The following is a 22779-nucleotide window of genomic DNA, read 5'->3' on the forward strand; positions in this document are numbered from 1 at the left end:
GCATATTGCGATTTTGACCGGGTGGTTGTCGAACTAGACGGTCTATTTTTGGGTTCTGCATTTTTCTTGAAAATTCAATTATTTCTTGAGAGTCTAAAAAGCAAACCAATGTGTCTAGACTTGAAAGTTCCACTGTCCGAATCGACATTATTGTATTGGGATAATCAAGCAACATTACATATAACAGTCAGTCCAGATTTTCACAAATGTATGAAGCACATTGAAATAGATTGTCATATAATTCCAGAAAAGTTACAAGCTAGAATCATCAAATCGTGTTATGTTTCAGCTAAAATGCAATTGACAGATATTTTCACTAAAGCTTTGGGACGACAACAATTTTATTTTTTGAAAGACAAGTTAGGTGTGATTAACATACACTCTCCAACTTGTGGGGAGTATTAAGATATAAAGATATTTGAAGAATATACTTTGTGGTATAAGTGTAATTAGTTATGGAATATATCTTAGATATTTATTCATCATCCGTCAATATTTTTTTCACCTATTTTCCGGATTTGGTCAGTAGTATATTTTATATATTTTATCTTATTTTCAGTATTTGGTTAATAGTATATTTTATCTTATTTCAGGATTTGGTTAGTAGTATATTTTATCTTATTTTTAGGATTTAGTTGGTAGCTATTTAAATGTTGTGAACATTAACGAAGATCGTACTTTTGATCCTATTTGTGCTTTTTATTCTTAACACTTAATAAACATGCTCTCATCATTACCAATAAAAATTTGATCGTTAACATATAGACTAACAATCAAAATTTTACCTCCACCTCCTGTTGATATGAATAAAGTAGGGTCATAGTTGCACCTCTCAAATCCTTTTTTGATAGAATGTGCTTCAATTTGATTGTACTATAGACGTGGGGCTTGTTTAAGACCATATAATGTCTTCTTCAATTTGTACCCCTTGTACTCTTCACCTTTTTTCTCATAACCTTGTAGTTGCTCAACAAACACGATTTCATTTAACTCTTCATAAAGCACTTTTCATGTCAAGCTGATCCATGCTCCAACTATTTCGAGCTGCGAAAGTAATTATCATTCGAATAGTATCCCACCTAGCCACAAGTGCATGCACCTCGGTATAGTCTATACCATATTGTTGTGCGTACCCTTTTGCCACTAACCTAATCTTATACTTGTTAACTCATCATTTTCGTTGAGTTTAGTTTTGAAAACTCACTTTACTGTTCTTCATTCCTTTAATCAAATCTGTCAACTCCTAAGTCTCATTTCTTTCGATGGCTTCTATCTCCAAGTCCATTGCAACTCTTTATTTTGAACTTTGAACAGCTTCTTTAAAGGTAGTTGGATCTATAGTTGTGGTTAATAGAACTAAATTGTTGTGTTCAACTTCTTCAGAAAATTCTCCTTGCTCACATAATCTTTCATCCATAATGTTGGAATTCTGTTCCTCCCTTCTGGTGTGATTTCTTCAGATGTTGAAGAATTTGCTTCATACGACTCATGGGAAGATATACTAACCTCCTCTTCTTGTGCCACCACCTCATCTTCAAAAAAAAATTTCACTTTTGTCATGTTAGTTTCATTTTGTATTGTTAACTTCGCATTCGAGGGTATCGAGTCTAGCTTCTTCGTTACTTTTCCCTCAATCCCAACACCTATTTTCTTCAAAAATCACTTCTCTCCTTACAACTATCTTATCCCATTTGAATGAGTCAATTTTCAATAAAAAAATGACATGGGACTGGAATCAAATCGGGTTGCTAACTTATCCCATTTGAATGAGTCAATTTTCAAGTTCAACCAACCCATTTTCAAAATAGTGGATAGATAAAAATCTTTAGAAACTATTTAATTGCCTATCATTATATACATTACCATCTATATTATCATTATCTATGGAACTTGAACCCACAACTCTATTTATAAGCCATTTTTTCATTTCATTGGTCCTTATTTCTTATTAGAGCATATCCATTTAGGTCTAATCTATTAGTTTTTTTTTTTTTCAACCTATACCATTTCTTTCTTTCTTTTTTTTTTTTTAATTTTTTCCATGGAAATTCCACATATTTTCATATTTAGGATTTACATATACAAAAGATTAGATTTTCATATTTTCATATTTTCATTTTTCAATATTTTGAGGCAAAAGATTAGATTACAAACATTAAAAAAAAAAAAAAAAAGAAAAAAAAAGGGATTGAGTTGCATCATACATATAAAAGAGTATACAAGATGAATCAAATACCATGGTCTAATAATGAACCATTTTGATTAGTTGATAATATTAGTCGAGAATTTTGTGAAAGGATTCTTATAAAATGTTTCATTAACTTCTAATTCATGTCGGAGTAGAAGTTGTTGTTGCGAGAATTCTTAATTCATGAGTTGTAGGGACGGACTTATGTCACTACAAATAGAGACTAAAGCAAGTGTTGGATTCAAAGTTGTGTTAAAAATTATAAATTGATTTACTATACTCCTGAATATGAGACCAAAGATACTGATATCTTGGCAGCATATTGAGTAACTCCTCAACTGGGAGTTCCACTCGAGGAAGCAGGGCCTGCTATAGCTATTGAATCTTCTACTGGTATATGGACAATTGTGTGGACCGATGGACTTACCAGTCTTGATCGTTAAGGACGATGCTATGAAATCAAGCCCATTTGTGGAGAAGAAAATCAATATATTGCTTATGTAGCTTATTCCCTAGACCTTTTCGAAGAAGGTTCTGTTACTAACATGTTTACTTCCATTGTGAGTAATGTAATTGGATTCAAGGCTTTGCGTGCTCTACGTATGGAGGATTTGTGAATCCCTACTACTTATATTAAAACTTTCAAAGGTCCGCCTCATAATATCCTAGTTGAAAGAGATAAATTGAACAAGTATGGTCGCCCTCTATTGGGATGTACTATTAAACAAAAATTAAGATTATCCGCTAAGAGTTATGGTAGAGCAGTTTATGAATATCTATGCAGTGGACTTGATTTTACCAAAGATGATGAAAACGTGAATTTCCAGCCATTTATGCGGTTGTAGAGACTGTTTCCTATTTTGTTCGGAAGCCATTTATAAATCACAGGCGGAAAAATGTGAAATCAATGGACAATACTTGAATGCTACTACAGGTACATGCGAAGAAATGATGAAAATGGCTATGTTCGCTTGAGAATTGGGAGTTCCTATCGTAAAGCATGACTACTTAACAGGTGGATTCACTGCAAATACTAGCTTGTCTGATCATTGCCGAGATAATGGTCTACTTTTTCACATTCACCGTGCAATGCATGTCGTTATTGATAGACAAAAGAATCATGGTATGCACTTCCGTGTACTAGCTAAAGTGTTACTTCTGTCTGGTGAAGACCATATCCACGCTGGTACCGTAGTAGGTAAACTTGAAGAGGAAAGAAACATTACTTTAGGCTTTGTTGATTTACAACGTGATGATTTTGTTGAAAAATATCGAAGTCGCGGTATTTATTTCACTCAAGATTGGGCCTCTTTACCAGGTGTTCTGCCCGTGGCTTCTGGTGGTATTCACATTCAGCATATGCCTGCTTTAACCAAGATTTTTGGAGACGATTCTCAACTACATTTCAACATAGGAACTTTGGAGCATCCTTGGGGTAATGCACTAGGTATCGTAGCGAACTGAGTAGCTCCAGAATCATGTGTACAAGCTCATAATGAAGGATGTGATCTTGCTCTTGAGGGTAATGAAATTATTCGTGAGGCTAGTAAATGGAGTACTGAACTAGCTGCTGCTTGTGAAGTATGGAAGGCGATCAAATTCGAATTGAGACCAATAGATATTTTGTAATCTAGTAATTACCCTTCGTTCTTTTAATTGACTTTCAATTAAACTAAACTCTGGTGGTGTTAATATAACACATGCGGAAGCAATTTGGAACTTATGCACTTTTAGAACATTAATTATAGTAAATAACTAGCATGTTCATAAGTATTAAAACTTATTGAGTTTGAATACTAACCTTTTGTAGTTCAAATTTCTTTTTCCTCACTAATCGGTTTCGAACCACCACTAGTGTCTTCTCCACTATCCTCCGGCCTTAGAACGGGATTGTGGAATCCGGTGAGTGACTAAACTTGGGAGGGATTTTGTATATATGAAGAGAGTGTTTGTGAGAGGTTTTTCTCTAGGTTTTTCACCAAGGAAGACCTTCCATGTACCATGATCACTCTATTTATAGAGTTATGTTTGCATGTTCATGCAAATTTGAGATCACAAAATTTTGACACTCAAAATTCCACTCAAATGTTTGGGATTATGTGGCAAGCATGCAAGTTTGAGTTCACCAAATTTTGACACTCAAAATTTCACTAAAATTTGTGGGGTTTATTTGACAAGCATGCAAGTTTGGTTAAACCAAATTTTGACGCCTCAAGGATTTTTCCATTAAATGAAGTCAATATTTTAACTTTCTTAATTCAACCATTAATTTGAATAATTAATTTCAAATTAAAGTAATATTAAATGATTAATTAAACTATTTAATTAATATTTAATATTAATTCAAATGCAAATCTCAATCAATTCCACCCATATTTGATTAAGATATTTAAATCTTATTTAAATATCTTAGATTCTCTCTTTTTGTTTAATTCGTAAATAAAACAAAAATGCGGTTAAATATATCGTATATATGTAGCGTATATTCCATAATTTGAATTCGAACACTTTGAACTCACTCGTCACACTGTTCTATGTTTAGTCCGATATGAGCTAGCAGAGGGACCTAATGGACCTATAGATCATTGGCTCCAACGATCCAAGATTAACCGGTTAAACTCATTAACCTTGTTAACCAACATTCGTTAACAACTAGGACACTCCACTATAGCCTAATAGTTGCACTCCCCTCACTATAGATATATTTCTGTCCATTTGATATAACCATGATTAGTAAGTCGATCCTTCACAAGTTGTTCGTAACTAGAGCTGGGTCAATTTACCATTTTACCCCTGAAGTTACTTCTTGTTCCTTATGTCCCACTGATCCTCTTATGAACAATTGGTTTGTGGTCCAACCAGTAAACCGAATCCCTCTCAGGCCAATGAGAGGGTGGGGCCCCTTGTTCAAGACCTGGAGTCAGTGTTTAAGAGAACTTCCTCTCTTCTATCCCTAAAAGTGGGTAGGAGCGAATTCCATCTTGCACCCCACGTCCAGCTATTCACCCAGTCTTACCCCTGAAATGGGAGGCCTATTGAGTCAGTAAACTTGAGCCACTCTCACCCATGCAAATCTAAGGATAATTCCGAATATACAGGAGTTCATGGTTAGCTCAGGATTAAGATCGAGTTACCTAGGTCATCGAATGAAAAGAAAATCAGTCTCAACAGTAAACGACATTATAAAGTGAGAGTGGTTTTCTTCATGGTCTGATCTTATGAAATACTCATTGCATAGGACGCCCCCACTCACATGTCTCCACATGTACTTCATGGTCTGATCTTATGAAATACTCATTGCATAGGACGCCCCCACTCACATGTCTCCACATGTACAATTTAGTGATATCTTATGAAATACTCATTGCATAGGACGCCCCCACTCACATGTCTCCACATGTACAATTTAGTGATTACATTGTTTATATCATATACAAAAGTGGGCCGCATCCATAGTGTCCCCAGAATAAAGTACTCAGCCTTATCCTTATACTATAGATCATTTTGACTATATACTCGAACTTGATCCACTCTTATGTCTCTACATATAGTTCAAGTAATTATACTATAGCCAGAGTGTTCTTAGTTTATTGGATTTAGATTAATGATCGTAAAGTTCACTATATTCAATAACAATTTTTACTCTATTTTGCTATGAGTTTTAGGACATAAAACCCAACAAACTCGGCCCAATCTTTTACTAAAAGGATTGAGCCAAACACAATACAATGATACTATTGTATATCTTTTTTTGCTAGAAGTACAAAATTCAAAATTGAAATAAAAATCTTAATGGATGTTTCTTTGCCTTTAATACCTATAAACTTCTCGATGGTTATACATATATTCAAAATAAAAATGAGATGAATTAACAATAAAATGTACCAAGTTTTCTTTTCATATCCATGGTACAATATGGCTTAAGGATAAGAAAATTCAATTCAAATGGTACGAAATTTTCCTTTGTTCGGTCTCCTAGGTGAAAGCTAGCTAGATATCCTAACCACAACAATGGATGTTTCTACATTCATGTTTCTTTATCATTAACACTTCTAAACTTCTCGATGGTTATACAGATACCAAAATATAAAAGATACCAAAATACAAACTTCTCGATGGGTATTGAACTTAGGTCTCTGGAGTGAAAGCCAGGTATCCGAACCAATAGACAACAATGGATGTTTCTTTGGCATCATCACCTCTAAACTTCTCGATGGTTATACATATATCCAAAATATAAATGATGTGGATTAAAGATAAAATTCAAATATCCTATAAAATGGTACAATGGTGCTGCGTAAAAGCTACTAAGTGCGGATGTTTCTTTGACATCAGCACCTCTAAACTTCTCGATAGTTATACAGATATCCAAAATATAAACAAAATGGATTAAATGATATGGATGTTTCTTTGACATCAGCACCTCTAAACTTCTCGATAGTTATACAGATATCCAAAATATAAACAAAATGGATTAAATGATATGGATTAAAGATAAAATTCATATATATACCAAGTTTTACATTGTTGGGAATTGAAGCAGGGAGATATCCTAACCATGGATGTTCTTTGGCTTCAACACCTCTAAACTTCGCAATGGTTAGACATCTAAAATATAAGAGTTTTCCATTACTAGGAATTGTACCCGAGTCTGCTTGGTAAAAGCCAAATATCCTAACCGCTAAACAACAATGATGTTTCTTTGGCTTTAATATCTCTAAACTTCTCGATGGTTATATAAATATCCAAAATATAAAGGAAATGGATTAAAGATAAAATTCAAATATCATATAAAATTGTACAATGGTACCAAGATATCCTAACGACAATGGGTGTAAATAAACGATATCTTTTCCATTGCCAGGAATTGAACCTGGGTCTCCTGGGTGAAAGCTAGATATCCTAACCGCTGGACTACAATGGATGTTTTTTTGTCATCGACACCTTTAAACTTCTCGATGGTTATATTAATATCCAAAATATAAACGATATGGATTAAAAATAAAATTCAAATATCCTATAATAAAATGGATGTTTTTTTGTCATCGACACCTCTAAACTTCTCGATGGTTATATTAATATCCAAAATATAAACGATATGGATTAAAAATAAAATTCAAATATCCTATAATAAAATGGTACCAACCAAGCTTTCCATTGCCGAGAATTGAACCCAGGTCTCCTAGGTGAAAGCCAGATATCCTAACCGTTAGACGACAATGGATGTTTCTTTGTCATCAACACCTCTAAACTTCTCAATGGTTATACAGATATCCAAAATATAGAATCCTATAAAATGGTACAAAGCAACACCTCTAAACTTTTTCGAAAATATAAATTGCCAAGAATTAATTGTTAGGAATTGAACCCGAGTCTCCTAGGTGAAAGCTAGATATCCTAATCGCGGGACGACAATGGATGTTTCTTTGTCCTCAACACCTCTATACTTCTCAATGGTTACCAAATTTTCCATTGTGAGGAATCGAACCCAAGTCTCCTAAGTGAAAGCCAGATATCCTAACCATTGGACGACAATGAATGTTTCTTTGTCATTAACACCTCTAAACTTCTCGATTATTATATAGATGTCCCTCGATGGTTATACATATATCCAAAATATAAATGACAGGGAATTGAACCGTTCAATTATCCTGGATGAAAACCAGATATCCTAACTAAGAATGTTTGATTAGTTCACCACACTTAAATGGTGTGAGAGTTATCTTATTTCTAATCAAATAAATTACAAGGATGTGGAAATAGTAATAAATAGAAATAACAATAAATGAAAAGATACCTACGAAAGACAAATATTAGATATTTGCCTTATAATAAAATATCAAATATAATATATATAGTAAACTATAATTTATTACTAAATATACTTAACACTAACAGCTAGACGACAATGGATGTTTCCTTGTCTACAATGCCTCTAAACTTCTCGATGATTGATATAAAAAATATAAACGATATGGATTAAGGATAAAATTCAAATATCCTATAACCGCGAGACGACAATGGATGTTTCTTTGTTCTTAACGCCTCTAAACGTCTGGTTGGTTATATAGATATCCAAAATACAAAGTAGATAGATTAATAATAAAATCCAAATTTCTTTCAAAATGATACAAGGTTTTTGTTGTCGGGAATTGAATGTGGGTGTCTAAGGTGAAAGCTGTTGCTTGTGTTAGAAAAATTTGGTGACTACCATGCAATGATGTTATAGGCCCTTGGTCTAAAATTTAAAAGAAAAGGAAGTCATTTCACCTCCTTCCATTGGACAAGCCATCATGACAAATATTCCTCCTTACGAAATGATAAGGCTTAGTGGAAGAAAGTCAGGGTGCTCATGTAACTGTTACTGATGGAATAAATATTCCTCGAATGGTTGTCAAGAGTTATGGTGATTTCAATTATGCTTCAACTTATCTGCAACCATATGATGTTGCCTTAATGAAGAGAAAGCTGAATGGATTATATACATCATAACTTAATCAAGAGGATTTAGTGACTTCAATTTAGCCCAACCATGTAAGTGATTCTACCAATACAGGCTTGATTGGATGAAATATATGTTGTATGAATGACGCGATCTTATAGCCCCTACACGTGTCATACTTTTATGATGCTATGATGTATGATATATGTTATGTTATGTAACGATTTATGATATGATATGAGTTATGCTATGATATGAATGTTTTAATGATGCATGAACCTCCCTATGTCAAGTCATGTATGTTATGTTAGCATGTTCACACTATATCTATGAGACTATACGTAAACATGTCTCATAGGAGCGTTATACCATGAAAAAGAATGGAGGTATGATTTGTATTATAAGTGTGTACCATGATTTGAAACTATGAGACTTCATACATATTGTATATCACATGCATCGAGACACTTCCCTATTATGATTCGTACGGATGAGTACACTACGATATTACGTACACCATGATATTATGCACACTCCTTTTCCTCCATTCTTCCGATAATGTGTGTATGCTAGCCTGTAGGCAAGACCAAGGGGAACATACACAAACCCGCCTAATGGGTCTATGTGTGCATGCATGGTCCATACGTATACATGAGTGTACACTAACCCGTGCATATGCGTAGGTTGTGTGTAGAGAGATATTACACATTCAACTCTACAAATTAGAAATTAGAGACCAAGGTCATGATAAAGGTAGGTCGCACCATTATTGCATGTGATTGCTTTATTCGACCACAGCAGTGAGACTACTTACTGAGTATTTTTTAAATATTCAACGCACGTGCTACTTATTTTTCAAGTTAAGATAAGACACTCTTGTACGGATGACAATGTCGCTGTGGAGGCCATAGGAATGAAGTTAGGGTAGTCGCAATTACATTTAACATTGTAGTCCTTAAATTAGATCACGAAATTTCCGTCACTTTGTGATTCTGGTTATTTTGATTTTGCTGTTTGTTGACATCATTATTGATTAAAGCGAATTTTGCGAACGTTTAAGTTCATGACAACATTTTAGTAAACAAAGCGGAAAATGAAAAAGAGAATGGTGTAAAGAAGGTAGGAATATGAGAAATTGTGATATTCAAAACGCACATGGACACTCGGTCATTAAGAGAATGGACCTTCCATATAATATTTGGTATCATCATGGAGAAGTACGTGAGGAGGATAAGGTTGAAAAAGACTCGATGATGCTCTGATGTTGGATGCAACAAACTTATATAAGAGGCACATATATCAGAAAGGAGGACAACAACGATATTTTTGCATCAAGAAAAGACAAAAAAAGACAAAAAAAAAAAAAAGTACACATTATGTACAAAATATATAGAGATATTACAATTGTTGCCCGGTATAAACTTACAACTTTTAATGGTAGCTTTTTTTTATGACATGTTCCAATGAATAATGTTAGCTATGAGCACATTCAACAAACAATTGACTTTGTTAGGATGTTTTTTTACCTTACAGTAAAGGTGAAACAATTGTGAAAAGTTAGACATTTTTTATACGTAGCATTGAACAAGTCAAGGTTTAGACAATAATTTCAACAAATAATGTTGATGATGCCTTGAGTAAAGTTCTTGGTCGTGATCGTGAACATGTACGAAGACTTGGATTTGAAGTGACTCATTCAAAAATTATCTCTTTTGTGATCGCATAATCATATATTCATATGTTTTTTTTTTTTTATATTTTTATATAGGTAGATCAAGTAATGCTTTATTCCTGCAAAATATAAATTCGAAGCTAAACTTTTATTAATTAATTTATATATTTTGTAACCACAATCAAGAAAGACTGTATTTTATCCTTAAAATAACTTCTTTATTTGGTATAAATAATTATGAAATTTCAATTATAAATGGAAATTTTTTTTGATAGTTAATGTGGTGTGGAAGATCATTCCAAATATGTGAATTTCTAATTTAATCGAGAATAAATTATATTAAAATAATATTATTGAGAAAAAAAAATGCTATGTGCATTATAATCATTATAGTAATTATAAATGGCTAAATAAATAATTTTGTTATAGCATAAGAGTGCTTACTTCCTATGTTACCCAACACAGCCAATCCTCCGAGAGTAATGGAAGGTCAAGAGTTTCATTTTGAGGCTATATAAAGCCTGGTACGTTAACTTTACAAGAGTAAGGGAGACTTGGAAAATAAAGTGAAGGAGCATTTGTGCTTTCCTTCCGCCAATTCCTTAAGTTTCTTTGCAATTATATATAGTTTAGGTTGTATGTAGAATCATTCAAGATCGACATGATCGATTTGTGAAATGATTCAAATCTCAAACTAAGTGTTTTTGCAACAAGAATCATTCAAAGACATGATCAATCTTGATTGTGGAGTGATTGCGAATCTCAAACAATGTTCTTGCCTTGAGATATTCGATCAACAAGGTAATTCGAATTTTACTCCCTTTGTAGGGATTTCATATCAAGTTCGTTAGACAATTAACTTTACACGACTTGTTCAACAAACAATAATAATAAAAGAAACCAGAACAAAGAGTACCAACATTAATCTATCGAGAGTTCTTCGAAATACAACCGCTTCAATTGATATCAATAAGAACAAGATAATCGTCCGATACCAACAAATAGCACGTTCCTAATTCTACAAGGAATACATAGATTTAAAGGCTCTGAAGTAACTTGAGGGTCTCGTCAATATGCTTTTCAGGTTGGAACTGATTGTTATATATGAGTTGCACAATCCCATTCTTATCAAGAACATAAGTCTGTCTCCCAGGTAATGTTCCAAAAAGATCGGCAGGAACTCCCCATTCTTTCCTCACTTTGTTACCCTCATCACTGAGCAATGTAAATGGAAGTCTATATTTCTTTGCAAAAGCCTACATTTTCAACCATGTCAACGTGAGAATCCTACGTTGGTTGGAGAGGAGAACGACGCACCCTTGTAACGGCCTAGCTATTTTAAAGCCCCCAGGGAAAGTATAAAAGCCCAAAAAAGACCATACTTTGGGTAATTACCTTGTGTGAAGATGAATCATCGCCGCTAATGCCGACAACCGCAGCTCCTGCTTTCTTGAACTTTTCATAAGAATCTCTGAAAGCACAAGCCTGCAGAAATGTGCAGAAATGTGAATTTGTTGGTTTTGGAGTAAGGAAAGGGAAATCCCATTTTAGAGAAGAGGAATGGTACCTGCTTGGTGCAGCCAGGAGTCTCATCGGCAGGGTAGAAGTAGACAACCACAGGCTTCCCTTTGAATTTAGAGAGGCTCACATTCCGCCCGTCCTGGTCTTTCAGGGTGAACGCAGGAGGGGCTTGCCCCTTATTCACCTACCCAACAAACACCCAAAATCTAAGCACAAAAACCAAATGATGAATCAAAAATCGACAAAGGAGAGCGATGTACCTTAGAAGAGATGGCGAATTTGAAGGAGGAAGAAGAAGGAACAGAGGTAGGGGAAATGCGAACACAAATTTGGGCTCCCAGAAACTGGGAATTGGAGGATTTGGAAAGAAATGGGAGTTTAATGGAAGATGGGGTTTTGGGAGTTAGAGAGGGGACAACAAAATGTGCTACTGGGTTAGTAGGGAGAGAAGCCATTTTTGGAGGGTCAAATTCTGAGAAAATGTGCTCTCAAAATCCCCTGTTTCTGCCTATTGCATCTTATCTTGGCGGTGGATGAAGAAGACGCTACACGTGGCAGATGCGTAGACACGGCCAGAAGCTTGGAGACTTTTATTTATTTATTTTTATTTAGTGAAAATTGCTGAAAATAGTGATGGGTGGAGGCGGAGTGGGGAGTATAGATAGCTGGATCGGGTCCCTTTTGGATTCCACGGTCGTCCACCGGACCCACCAGTGTACGGTTAGGTTGATTGACCGATTCAAAATTTTTGGTTGGTTGGGTCGTGATCTATTCTATTTTCAGATTGGGAGAGGAATTTTTTTTTTAAATTATTAAAAACCATACTTTTTCTTAATATATTATATTAATAACTAAATTTATAAAATTAAAATATCAAACGCTCACATGCCATAACATTTATTATTAGCATTCGTTACCTTACGAACATTAAATATTTTCAATATTCATAATAATTAAAAAAGTTATTGGATTGGATTTGTAACTTTATTTTTGTGTTAGTGAGGGTGGGTGGATTGATCCAAGTAAAATATGTCAACTTGCAAACCGATCTAATTTTTTTTTTAACTCAACTCAATCTTAATAGTTTGAATTTGGTAGTTTAAGTTAGTCGATTTATCTGATCATCTTAGAAGTGTGTTTGATAAGCATCAATATCACTGAATTTTTGCAAAGCTAGAGGTTCTTTGAGTATCATTTCAAACTTTCACAAACAAATCTAACTTAGTGATAAGATAAGGAATCAATACAAGTGGAATAAGATTCGGATTACCTTATTGATCGAATATCTCAAGACAAGAACATTGTTTGAGATTCGAATCACTCCACAAGCAAGATCGATCATGTCTAGCTTGAATGATTCTTGTTGATCAAATATCTCAACGCAAGAACACTTGATTGAGATTCGAATCACTCCACAAGCAAGATTGATCATGTCGAGCTTGAATGATTCTACATGCAACCTAAACTACATAGAATTGTAAAGAAACTTAGCCATTGGCTAAAGAAAGCACAAATGCTTCTTTTACTATATTTTCCAAGTCTCCTTACAATTATAACATACATGGCTTTATATAGCCTCAAAATGAAACTAGTAAAGGCATTCAGTAACATTCATACTTCATGACTATAATTAGCCATTATGTAAATGTAATAAAATGTCTTAAAATACACTAACTCTAAATTACTCTAAATTGTAATCCACCAAAAATTTACAACAATCAAACTTTATTCTTCTTCAATGTAGCATGAATTGAAACATCTTTTGATAATTTTGACAACCTTTTCTTCACATCTTCTTTGAAGTATATTGTATGATTGATGTCTCTGGGTTCATATCACTTAGCCAATTGATTCCAACCAAGAGTTAGTTAGAAGATGAATAACTCTTATATCGAACTTGAAATCTATGATGATCACTTTTAGATTCTAAGACGACTCATTTCATAATTAGCTTGATCAGGACTAATCCAATAAATCTATTTAACATCAAACCTAAAGCAAGGTTTGAACAAGAAACATCACACCCAAAGGATTACAAACACAAGGTTTTTGTATTTCACCTTGATTTTAAACTTGAATATTACACGTGTTTGAATAGGCCAAAAAGATCATTCAAACCTAATTTAGTTTAACTACCAATTCAAGTTCAACAACTAAAGACAAAAAGTCTTCAAATCAGATGGTGATATTTATTGTCATTATTCTCTTTTGTTGATTTGATACTTAAATTTTGTTTGCATTGCTTCTGGTAATTGCTTCTTTGAGTCTCTGCAAATGATCCATGGTTGGATACGTATCATGTACCTTTTAAATGCTTTTAGAAGAAGCTATTACTTGTACAATCGTTTTAAATTTTCTAGTTTTTCTATTTAACCCCTTAATAATTTTTTTAATAAACATTTGAAATAGTTTCAAATAATTTTTTTAATAAACATTTGAAGTAGTTTCAATTTCATTTCAAACTATTTTCAATGGCTCTTTTTTATTAAAATTAAAAGTATTTTTATTTCACATTTGATTTATTATACATTTAATTATTTTATTATTAAATAAAAATAATAATAAATAGTTGAATTATTAATTTGAATGTTCAAAATTTATATATTTTTCTATTTTAAATTTAATATATCAAATATATTAAACAATAATTTGAACCTTACAAAATGTCATCAAATTATTGTTGTTTCTTTGTTTCAAGAGTATATACAAATGATATGAATTAAGGATAAAATATAAATATCCTAACAAAGTTTAGCCAAATATCCTAGACAACAATGATTCTTTGTCTTCAACCACTCTAAATTTCTTAGTTATACAAATGTCTAAAATACAAACGAGATGGATTAAGGATAAAATCAAAATATCGATACTAAGTTTTTCATGGCCATGAATTGAACTCAAGTCTCTTGGGTGCAAGCCAACCGCTCAACAACAATGGATGTTTCTTTGTCCTCAACGCCTCTAAACTTCTTCTCGATGGTTATATAGATATCCAAAATACAAATGATATGTACTAAGGATAAAATAAATTTTAACCGATGTTTTCTATTGTCACGATTTGAACCCAAGTCTTCTAGGTGAAAGCCAAATATCCTAACTGCTAGACAACAATGGATATGTCTTTGTCATTACGCCTCTAAACTTCTCGAAGGTTATGAAGATGTCCAAAATACAATTGACACTACAAGAAACAATGAATACAATAACTTACGAAAAATGCTATCATAGACTTTTTATAGCGTTTTTCGTACGTCGTGACAGCCCATGTTATTAAAAGTCTGGGACATTTTATAGCGTTTTTTTGTAGCTATAATAAATGCTATAATAAACTATGAAGTTATAGCTTTTATACATTGTTATATAATCATTTTATAGCGTTTTTTACTAATGCTATTATATGTTTAACATAACTAAAATATTGTGTTATCTTCAACTTATAATTGCATTTTTTTAACGCTATAATATAACATTTATAGCTTTAATATTATGCTATAATAAAATTATTTAATCATTTATAATAATTATAATTATTCTAATAATCTTTTCATAGAATTTATTTATTTTTTGTTGTCAAATTTTATTTTACTATTTAAATATTGTTGAATTAATTATATCGTAATAAAATTTAATCCAAGTACACATCTTTAACTAAATACACATGAAATACATAACACTAATTGAAATTTTATAATTTATTTAGGTTACAAACTAATGTATTCAAATGATACAAGATAAAGTATTCTCCTTGTTGTTCAATGAATGAGAGTCGCTATCATGTTAAGGCTTTGCATTGTAAGTCTTCTATCATCTTTGCTCGTGGAGTATACTTTTACTAACTTTTCAGCTGAGATATTAGATATTAAAACAACATTTTATAAGATAATGAACCAAAAAAATAAAAATAAAAATAAGTAAAATAAAAATAAGATTTTACTATTACTTATAACCACTCAAATCCTAATTAGAAAATGGAAAATTTTAACTCAATAATTTTAACTCAATTTAGCCTGAGAATCCTTAGACTCCTGCCAAAAAATGATTATAAATAATAATAATAAAAAGGAAGTGAAATCTAAACTTGAGAATTCTCCAAATTTCACATTGAGATGTATGTATAACATTAAATAGAGATACTTGCCGTAAAAGTTCAAATTCAAAAATCAAAATTCTTCCAAACTAGAAAGAGATTCTCAAATCTCACTTCATGAACCCGAGTCTCCTGATATTCTAACGCGACAATGGATATTTCTTTGTCCTCAATGCCTTTAAACCTCTCATAGTAAGTTGACCAAGTTTTCCATTGCTGAGAATTGAACTCTGGTCTAAAAGCCAAATAATCCTAAGGGGGACATATTTCTTTGTCCTCAAAGCCTCTAAACCTCTCGATAATATCCTAAGTCAAAACCAAATATCCTAACCGCTGAGCACAATGTATATTTCTAAAATATAAATATTGCTAAGAATTGAACCTAGGTCTCCTAGGTGAAAGACAAACATCCTAACCACTAGACAACAATGGATATTTTTTTGTTATTAACGCCTCTAAACTTCTCGATGGTTATACATATATCCAAAAAAACAAACGAGATGGATTACTTCTTGATGGTTATACATATATCCAAAATACAAACCATATGGATTAAGGATAAAATCTAAACAACCTAACCAAGTTTTCCATTGTTGGGAATTTAACCCATGTCTCCTAGGTGAAAGCCAGATATCCTAACCACTAGACGACTAGATATTTCATCTTTATCAACGCCTCTAAACTTCTCGATAGTTATACATATGTCCAAAATACGAACAAAATGGAGTAGAGATAAAATAAAAAAATCCAACAAAATGGTTTCTCCTAGGTACCGCTTATGAACTTCTAAATGGTTATACAAATATACAGAATACGATTAAGGATAAAGTTCGAATATTGATACTAGGCTATCAAGTTATTGTCCTCGCCTCTAAACTTCTATTATAGAGATGTCCAAAATACCAACCATATGGATTAAGGTTGGATAAAAAAAAAAATATATCCCAACCAAGTTTTCCATAGTCGAGAATTGAACCCGGGTCTCCAAATATCCTAATGACACAGTGGATATTTCTTTGTTCTCAACACCTCTAAACTTCTCTTATTCAAATATCCAGAATACAAACCATATGGATCAAGGGATAAAATATACTTATCGCAACCAATCATATGGATCAAGGGATAAAATATACATATCGCAACCAAGTTTTCCATTGCCAAGAATTAAACTCGGGTCTCCTGGGTGAAAGCCAGATATCCTAATCGCTAGACGACATGGATATTTTTTTCGTCTTCAACACCTCTACACTTCGCGATGGTTATACAAATATCCAAAATGCGAACGATATGGATTATAAGGATAAAAATATAAAAATCCTTACTATGTTTTCCATTGCTGGGAATTAAACCCGGGTCTCTTGGGTGAAAGCCAGATATCCTAACCGCTGGACAACAATGGATATGTTTTTTTGCCCTCAACGCCTCTAAACTTCTCAATGGTTATACAAATATCCAAAATGCCAACGATATGGATTTTAAGGATGAAAATGTAAAAATCCTTACCATGTTTTCCATTGCCGGGAATTGAACCCGGGTCTCCTGGGTGAAAGCCAGATATCCTAACCACTGGACGACAATGGATATTTTTTTTGTCCTCAACGCCTCTAAACATCTCGATAGTTATACAAATATCCAAAATGCCAACTATATGGATTTTTAAGGATAAAAATATAAAAATCCTTACCATGTTTTTTTTCCATTGCCGGGAATTGAAACCGAGTCTCTTAGGTGAAAGCCAGATATCCTAACCACTAGATAGGACCATGGATATTTTTTTTTGTCCTCAATGCCTCTAAACTTCTCGATGGCTATACAAATATCCAAAATACAAAAGATAAGGACTAAGGATAAAATATAAATATCCTAACCAAGTTTTCCATTGTTGAATCCAAGGTCGCCTAGGTGAAAGCCAGATATCCTAACCACTAGACGACAATAGATATTTCTTTATCATCAACGCCTCTAAACTTCTCGTTGGTTATACAGATGTCCAAAATACAAATGATATAGATTAAGGATAGAATAAAAAATCCTACAAAATGGTATCTCTTAGTTACTGCTTCTAAGTTTTCCATGGCCTATAATTGAACTCCTGAACAATAATGAATGGGACAACAACCATGAATATTTCTTTATTCTCAAGGCCTCTAGCCTCTAAACTTCTTTCTCGATCAGTACTAAGTTTTTCATTACAATGAATTGAACCCGAGCATCTTGAGTGAAAGCCAAATATCCTAACCGCGGGACAAAAATGGATATTGCTTTGTCCTCAATAAGCCTATATTTCTTTATCCTCAATGCCTCTAAACTTTCATGGGCATTTGGACTCGGAGTTTATTGGCCTTTTTGTCTGACTATTGGGATTGGACTTCGTTGGCCCCTTAGATTTTAGTTTTGATTAATTTTGATCCAAATAATTAAGGTCAAATGGTAACAACTATGACATGTGACGATATAATTTTAAGGGTTGTCAAATTTATCTTCAAATTGAATTTGGACACATCAATTTATAATTTGTCCAAAATGTAATTAGGTGTACTTTTGTCATTAATATATCATTCTTACTCTATTTTATATATTAAATATTAATTTTCACATTAAACATAATTTTCTCATTTTATATTTAATATAATTAATATATTAACTTCATTTGAAGTTCAAATTTTATATACATTTTTATTTTAAATTTATATACCAAATATATTAAATAATAATTTCAACATTTAAAAATTTCTTTCAACTAAGTGGTTCCTTTTTAGTCTTCTTATCAATTAATAACATCTCGTACTACAATTTTAAGTTTCAATGACATAAATTAAATAATTAAACTCTTTAATAAATTAATTTTTATTTATTAACTCTAGATCACTTTGCTAGTATGTTCTACGGGATTAGTTGTGTCCATGAATATAACTATTACATGCAACTTCATTATTTAAGTTTGTATTATATATACCTATAATTATATCTTGTTTCTTTAAGCACGGTTAATAATTAGTTTATGATCTAATCATAGACTAAATACCTCTCGAGCCAGTGAAAAGGTGAAACCTCATTGTTTAAATCTTTAAGAAACCACTCATTTACTTTTCTTTTATTTCTTTTTTTTAATGGGCTAGAAAGTATTTCATCGTGTGAATTTATGTTCCCAACTTCCCCATTTTATCAAGTCCACAAAACGAACTCAAAGTTTATCGTTCCTTTGAAATCTTGAAGCCAATTCAGCCTACATACTTCATGTTTTGATGGTGGCCAAGTACATTCTGAATCCCTCATGTTATGAGAACTTTTCATGTGAGAGAAGCTTATCCTATGGATAAAGGTTTGAAGAACAAACCATCATGAAATACATATTGTATTTCATTGTAGCGAGTGGGAGAGGTCGAGTTTTATAGTAAAACCCTTGGAGCCATGGTGCACACGTCTCCGCCGTGTATAGAGTAGAAGACATGTAATTGAACTGACTACCCCTTTAATTTTTCTATACCACCCTTAGTTTTTTTACTAATCTGACCGTCTTTTTGACTCGTTCTTATAGAAATAGCAACGATTATGGAAAGCAAACTCCTTGGGGAACCTATACAAGAAAATTGGAGGAATTTCGTGCGTTAGAAGGATAAAATCAAGCTCCCGAACCTGATCAAATTGGTAAGTAACCACCTTAAACATTTCTCAAACTTTACTGGTAGGGATCCCTTGGATAAATCTTTTAAAATTAAGTTTTACTTAATGCTAAGTGATATAAAGGGTTTAGGACTAGAATCACACATTAAGGACCTCAATTGAACGTTTACTTGGTAGTTACCTAATAGAGCTTAGAAACCGAATAATTCAAGAAATTGATCCATGAAATGCATTTTGCCCAGCATGAAATTGTAAACCAAGTAGTTCTTTTCTTAATATCAAACACATTGTTACTAGATAAAAAAAAAATATAGTAACTCTAAATTTTTTTTGTGTCCTAAACACTAAATTTCCTCGAACTAGTCACTTCAAGATGGTTAACATGTATCCAAAATATACACGAGATGGATTGAATATATAAGAATAGATTTTCTTAACAACAAACATATTATTATTAGATAAAAATTAAAATTTTAACTCTAACGATTTATATTTCTCAATGGTTATACAGGTATTCGAGATACAAACAAGATAGATTAATGATAATCAATATTTTCATAAGAACGAATTGTTATAACTTTGCTTATTCAATTCAAAGATGCAACAGTTCATATATAGTCTTAACATACCATAATATGCACTAAAGTTAACATGCAGCAGTTTATGCAATATTAACAAACATGCTTAATGGAAAGATAACGTCCATCTTCATCGGGAGCGTAGATTTCACAAATTTTCTTTTCTCCTTTATCATTCATTTTATCATGCATACATACAGTATCACAATCTTACTCTAAAATGATTTCATAGTCAATCATATGTTGATCCCATTGATTTTCTTAATTAATTCATTTGCATGGCTTACATGCTAATATGCTAGGTTCTGCTAGCTAGGTCTATCAATTTGACAACATGCATGCTTAATTCAAGCAGTTCCTACGAGTATTATTCGTGGGAATCCAAATGGTTACTTACTTGGTTAATGCGTGTTTTCCCGATCTCGAGTCTCTTACTGGAGAGGGTTCCAAAAATTATGAAATTTGCTTGATGGGTCCTAATTCACATAATAATAAGGTCAGTATTGAAATTGGGATGAAAAACAAGCAAACAGGTGAAAAATGGGTGAGAATAGGGGGTTGCACGTGCCTGCACGCATAGGAAAGCTCCCCCACGCGCTGGCACGCGCCACCCAAAAGAAAGCCACCTATGCAGGACCCAAAAGATCTAAGGAAGGAAATGATGAGGATTAAGCAAGGAAAGGAGTCTTAGTAAGTCATTTCTATACCATAAGAAGTAATCTTAAGAACTTAAGACCTTTGGGGAAGGATTGAGAGTGAAAGCATAAGCGAATAGGACCAAAAGGTCATTTTTCCAATTATCAAGGATCTTTCTAGATTTTTAATTCCTTATCTAGAAGGAATTTCAATATGTTCAAGGAGGGGAAAATGACCCAAAGGTATGAAGAATTTTTGGGAAAATTATGGATTTTTCAAGAAAATAATAAAATATTTGGAAAGTGGCAAATTACCAAATACCCTTGAAGTTAAGGATAATTACGGGTTTGCCATTCTACTAAAAAATCAGAAACTTCACAGTGCCCTTCTGCACAAAAGCCTTCGAATCTCGACTCTCAGCCGTTTGATCTCCTCCAAACTTGTATATATTCTAGAAAACTCACGGATCGTCACATCCAACGGCTAGGATTCAAAATAAAAGTCGGCGAGGCTCTAATCGGAGTAGATATTTCCGACGGATTTTCTAGAAAATCCAACTGACAATTCACGACTTTTCTGGAGCTCCCAATGTCGGTTTAAGTTTTTCCTATAAATTCTGAAGTTGGGGTAATCGTTTGGAACAAGAATCGAACAAGGTTGAGCTCCTAATCATTGGCAATAAGTGTTTAGATTTTAGGTCTCCTACTCTCGGGTTTCTTCCAAATTCGAGAGCAATTCTCCACCATTTTCTTTCAAACTTGTTCCTATAGCTTCTAAACAAGACTACCCACAAGTTCTATGAAGTAATAGAGTTCTGAATGTGCCTAGAAACCATTTCCCCAATCCAATCCGCCATTAAAGAGCTTCAAGGAAAACTTAAAATTCAAATCCGAGGACACACAAGTATTCTTTGAGCAAGGACGACCCCAATAGGTTTCCGCACCTCCAGAGAATGTTTCCAATTGAAGAAAATACGTTTCGGGTTCAAATTGGGGGTAAGTGTCGAATTCCTATCTACGGCCTATTTTCCTTCAAATTAGGGATTCCTTTAGCTTGAGAGAAAGAAGATGAGTAACTTTGATGAAGGAATCAAGAGCTGAAACGTCGAAGAACAAGATACTCAAGAGATTGAAAATCCGAGGTGTCGGGTAACTTGCAGACCGAGAGTGATTTCTCGAAATTAAGGTCCCACACTCAAAGTCGTTCCTCCAAACCAATTCCTTTATCTTGAGGGGATAATAAGGAAGAGGTTTTGTGAAGAAATCGAGCCTGAAAAACCACTAGAATTGGCTACCGAATAATAAATTCTCTGTTTTTACTCCGTCGAGAAATCATATTTTGGACGAACTTTGGAAGCAAATATCTTAGGCTAAGATCCATGAAATGGTACGACATCAATCCCTAGCTCTTCCTTGTAATACCCTCTTTAAGATTCATGAAGGAATCGAGGGGAGAAACAGCGTGATAGGAGCTGGGGAGGGCGAGTTACAGCTGGTGGGGCGAACGGTTGCGCGCGTCTTCTTCCCATCTGGAGGAAGAAGACGATGACGTGGCCGGTTCAGTTGAACAAAGGTTGTTGATACCTCCTAAGTTCAAGTGTTACAAAAAATAACATAGTATTTGAATACAAAAAATGAAAAGCCACCTATCAACTACTAAATGAAACCAATGCATACTACTATCCTATCTTGACTTCTATGGCCATTCTAACATTCATCGTCACCCGTGCAGGGGCACTTTTTCTGTAATGACCTTAGATTTATACTAACCTAAATTGGCTAATGTCATCATAACATACTCTCTTGTGCAAAAGTAAACATTTAAAACTTCATCATAAAACACTGCCATGAACTTACATGCTTCAAAAAATATTTAAAGCAACCTAAAAAATCTAAGTAAAACCAATAAAATATTAAAATTTAAAACATCCTATACTAACCTAAAGTCTAAGAAATGAAATACCACTATCCTATGCATGTGCCACGGTCTTTACTTTCAATGTCATCATCAACCGTATAAAAGTATCTTGCC

The 22779-nt window shown here is 33.2% G+C and overlaps 1 protein-coding gene and 2 non-coding genes across 3 annotated transcripts; all 3 read right to left on the bottom strand.

Moving 5' to 3' along the window:
• Positions 1 to 7040: 7040 nt before the first annotated feature.
• On the bottom strand, positions 7041 to 7112 carry TRNAE-UUC. Its single transcript has one exon. It is a non-coding gene; the product is annotated as a tRNA-Glu (tRNA).
• A 3992-nt stretch (positions 7113 to 11104) lies between these two features.
• LOC111438862 (peroxiredoxin Q, chloroplastic-like) lies at positions 11105 to 12407 on the bottom strand. The gene is made up of 4 exons (XM_023076675.1): positions 12084 to 12407; positions 11870 to 12007; positions 11698 to 11787; positions 11105 to 11558 (listed from the first exon to the last, which is right to left on the bottom strand). Exons 1-4 carry the CDS (start codon positions 12276 to 12278, stop codon positions 11340 to 11342), a joined length of 642 nt encoding a protein of 213 aa, XP_022932443.1. The 5' UTR covers positions 12279 to 12407; the 3' UTR covers positions 11105 to 11339.
• Positions 12408 to 17419: 5012 nt separating this feature from the next.
• TRNAE-UUC lies at positions 17420 to 17491 on the bottom strand. Its single transcript has one exon. It is a non-coding gene; the product is annotated as a tRNA-Glu (tRNA).
• Between the last annotated feature and the right edge of the window lie 5288 nt (positions 17492 to 22779).

This window comes from Cucurbita moschata, unplaced genomic scaffold (genome assembly GCF_002738365.1).
Source record: "Cucurbita moschata cultivar Rifu unplaced genomic scaffold, Cmos_1.0 Cmo_Scf00083, whole genome shotgun sequence".
In the NCBI taxonomy this organism is placed as follows: Eukaryota; Viridiplantae; Streptophyta; class Magnoliopsida; order Cucurbitales; family Cucurbitaceae; genus Cucurbita; species Cucurbita moschata.

Coding starts and splice junctions, on each gene's coding strand:
- LOC111438862 (XM_023076675.1), bottom strand. CDS start 12,278: ATGGCTTCTCTCCCTACTAACCCAGTAGCACATTTTGTTGTCCCCTCT. Junction 12,008..12,083: donor AATTCGCCATCTCTTCTAAG/GTACATCGCTCT, acceptor TTTGTTGGGTAG/GTGAATAAGGGGCAAGCCCC. Junction 11,559..11,697: donor ATGATTCATCTTCACACAAG/GTAATTACCCAA, acceptor TTGAAAATGTAG/GCTTTTGCAAAGAAATATAG.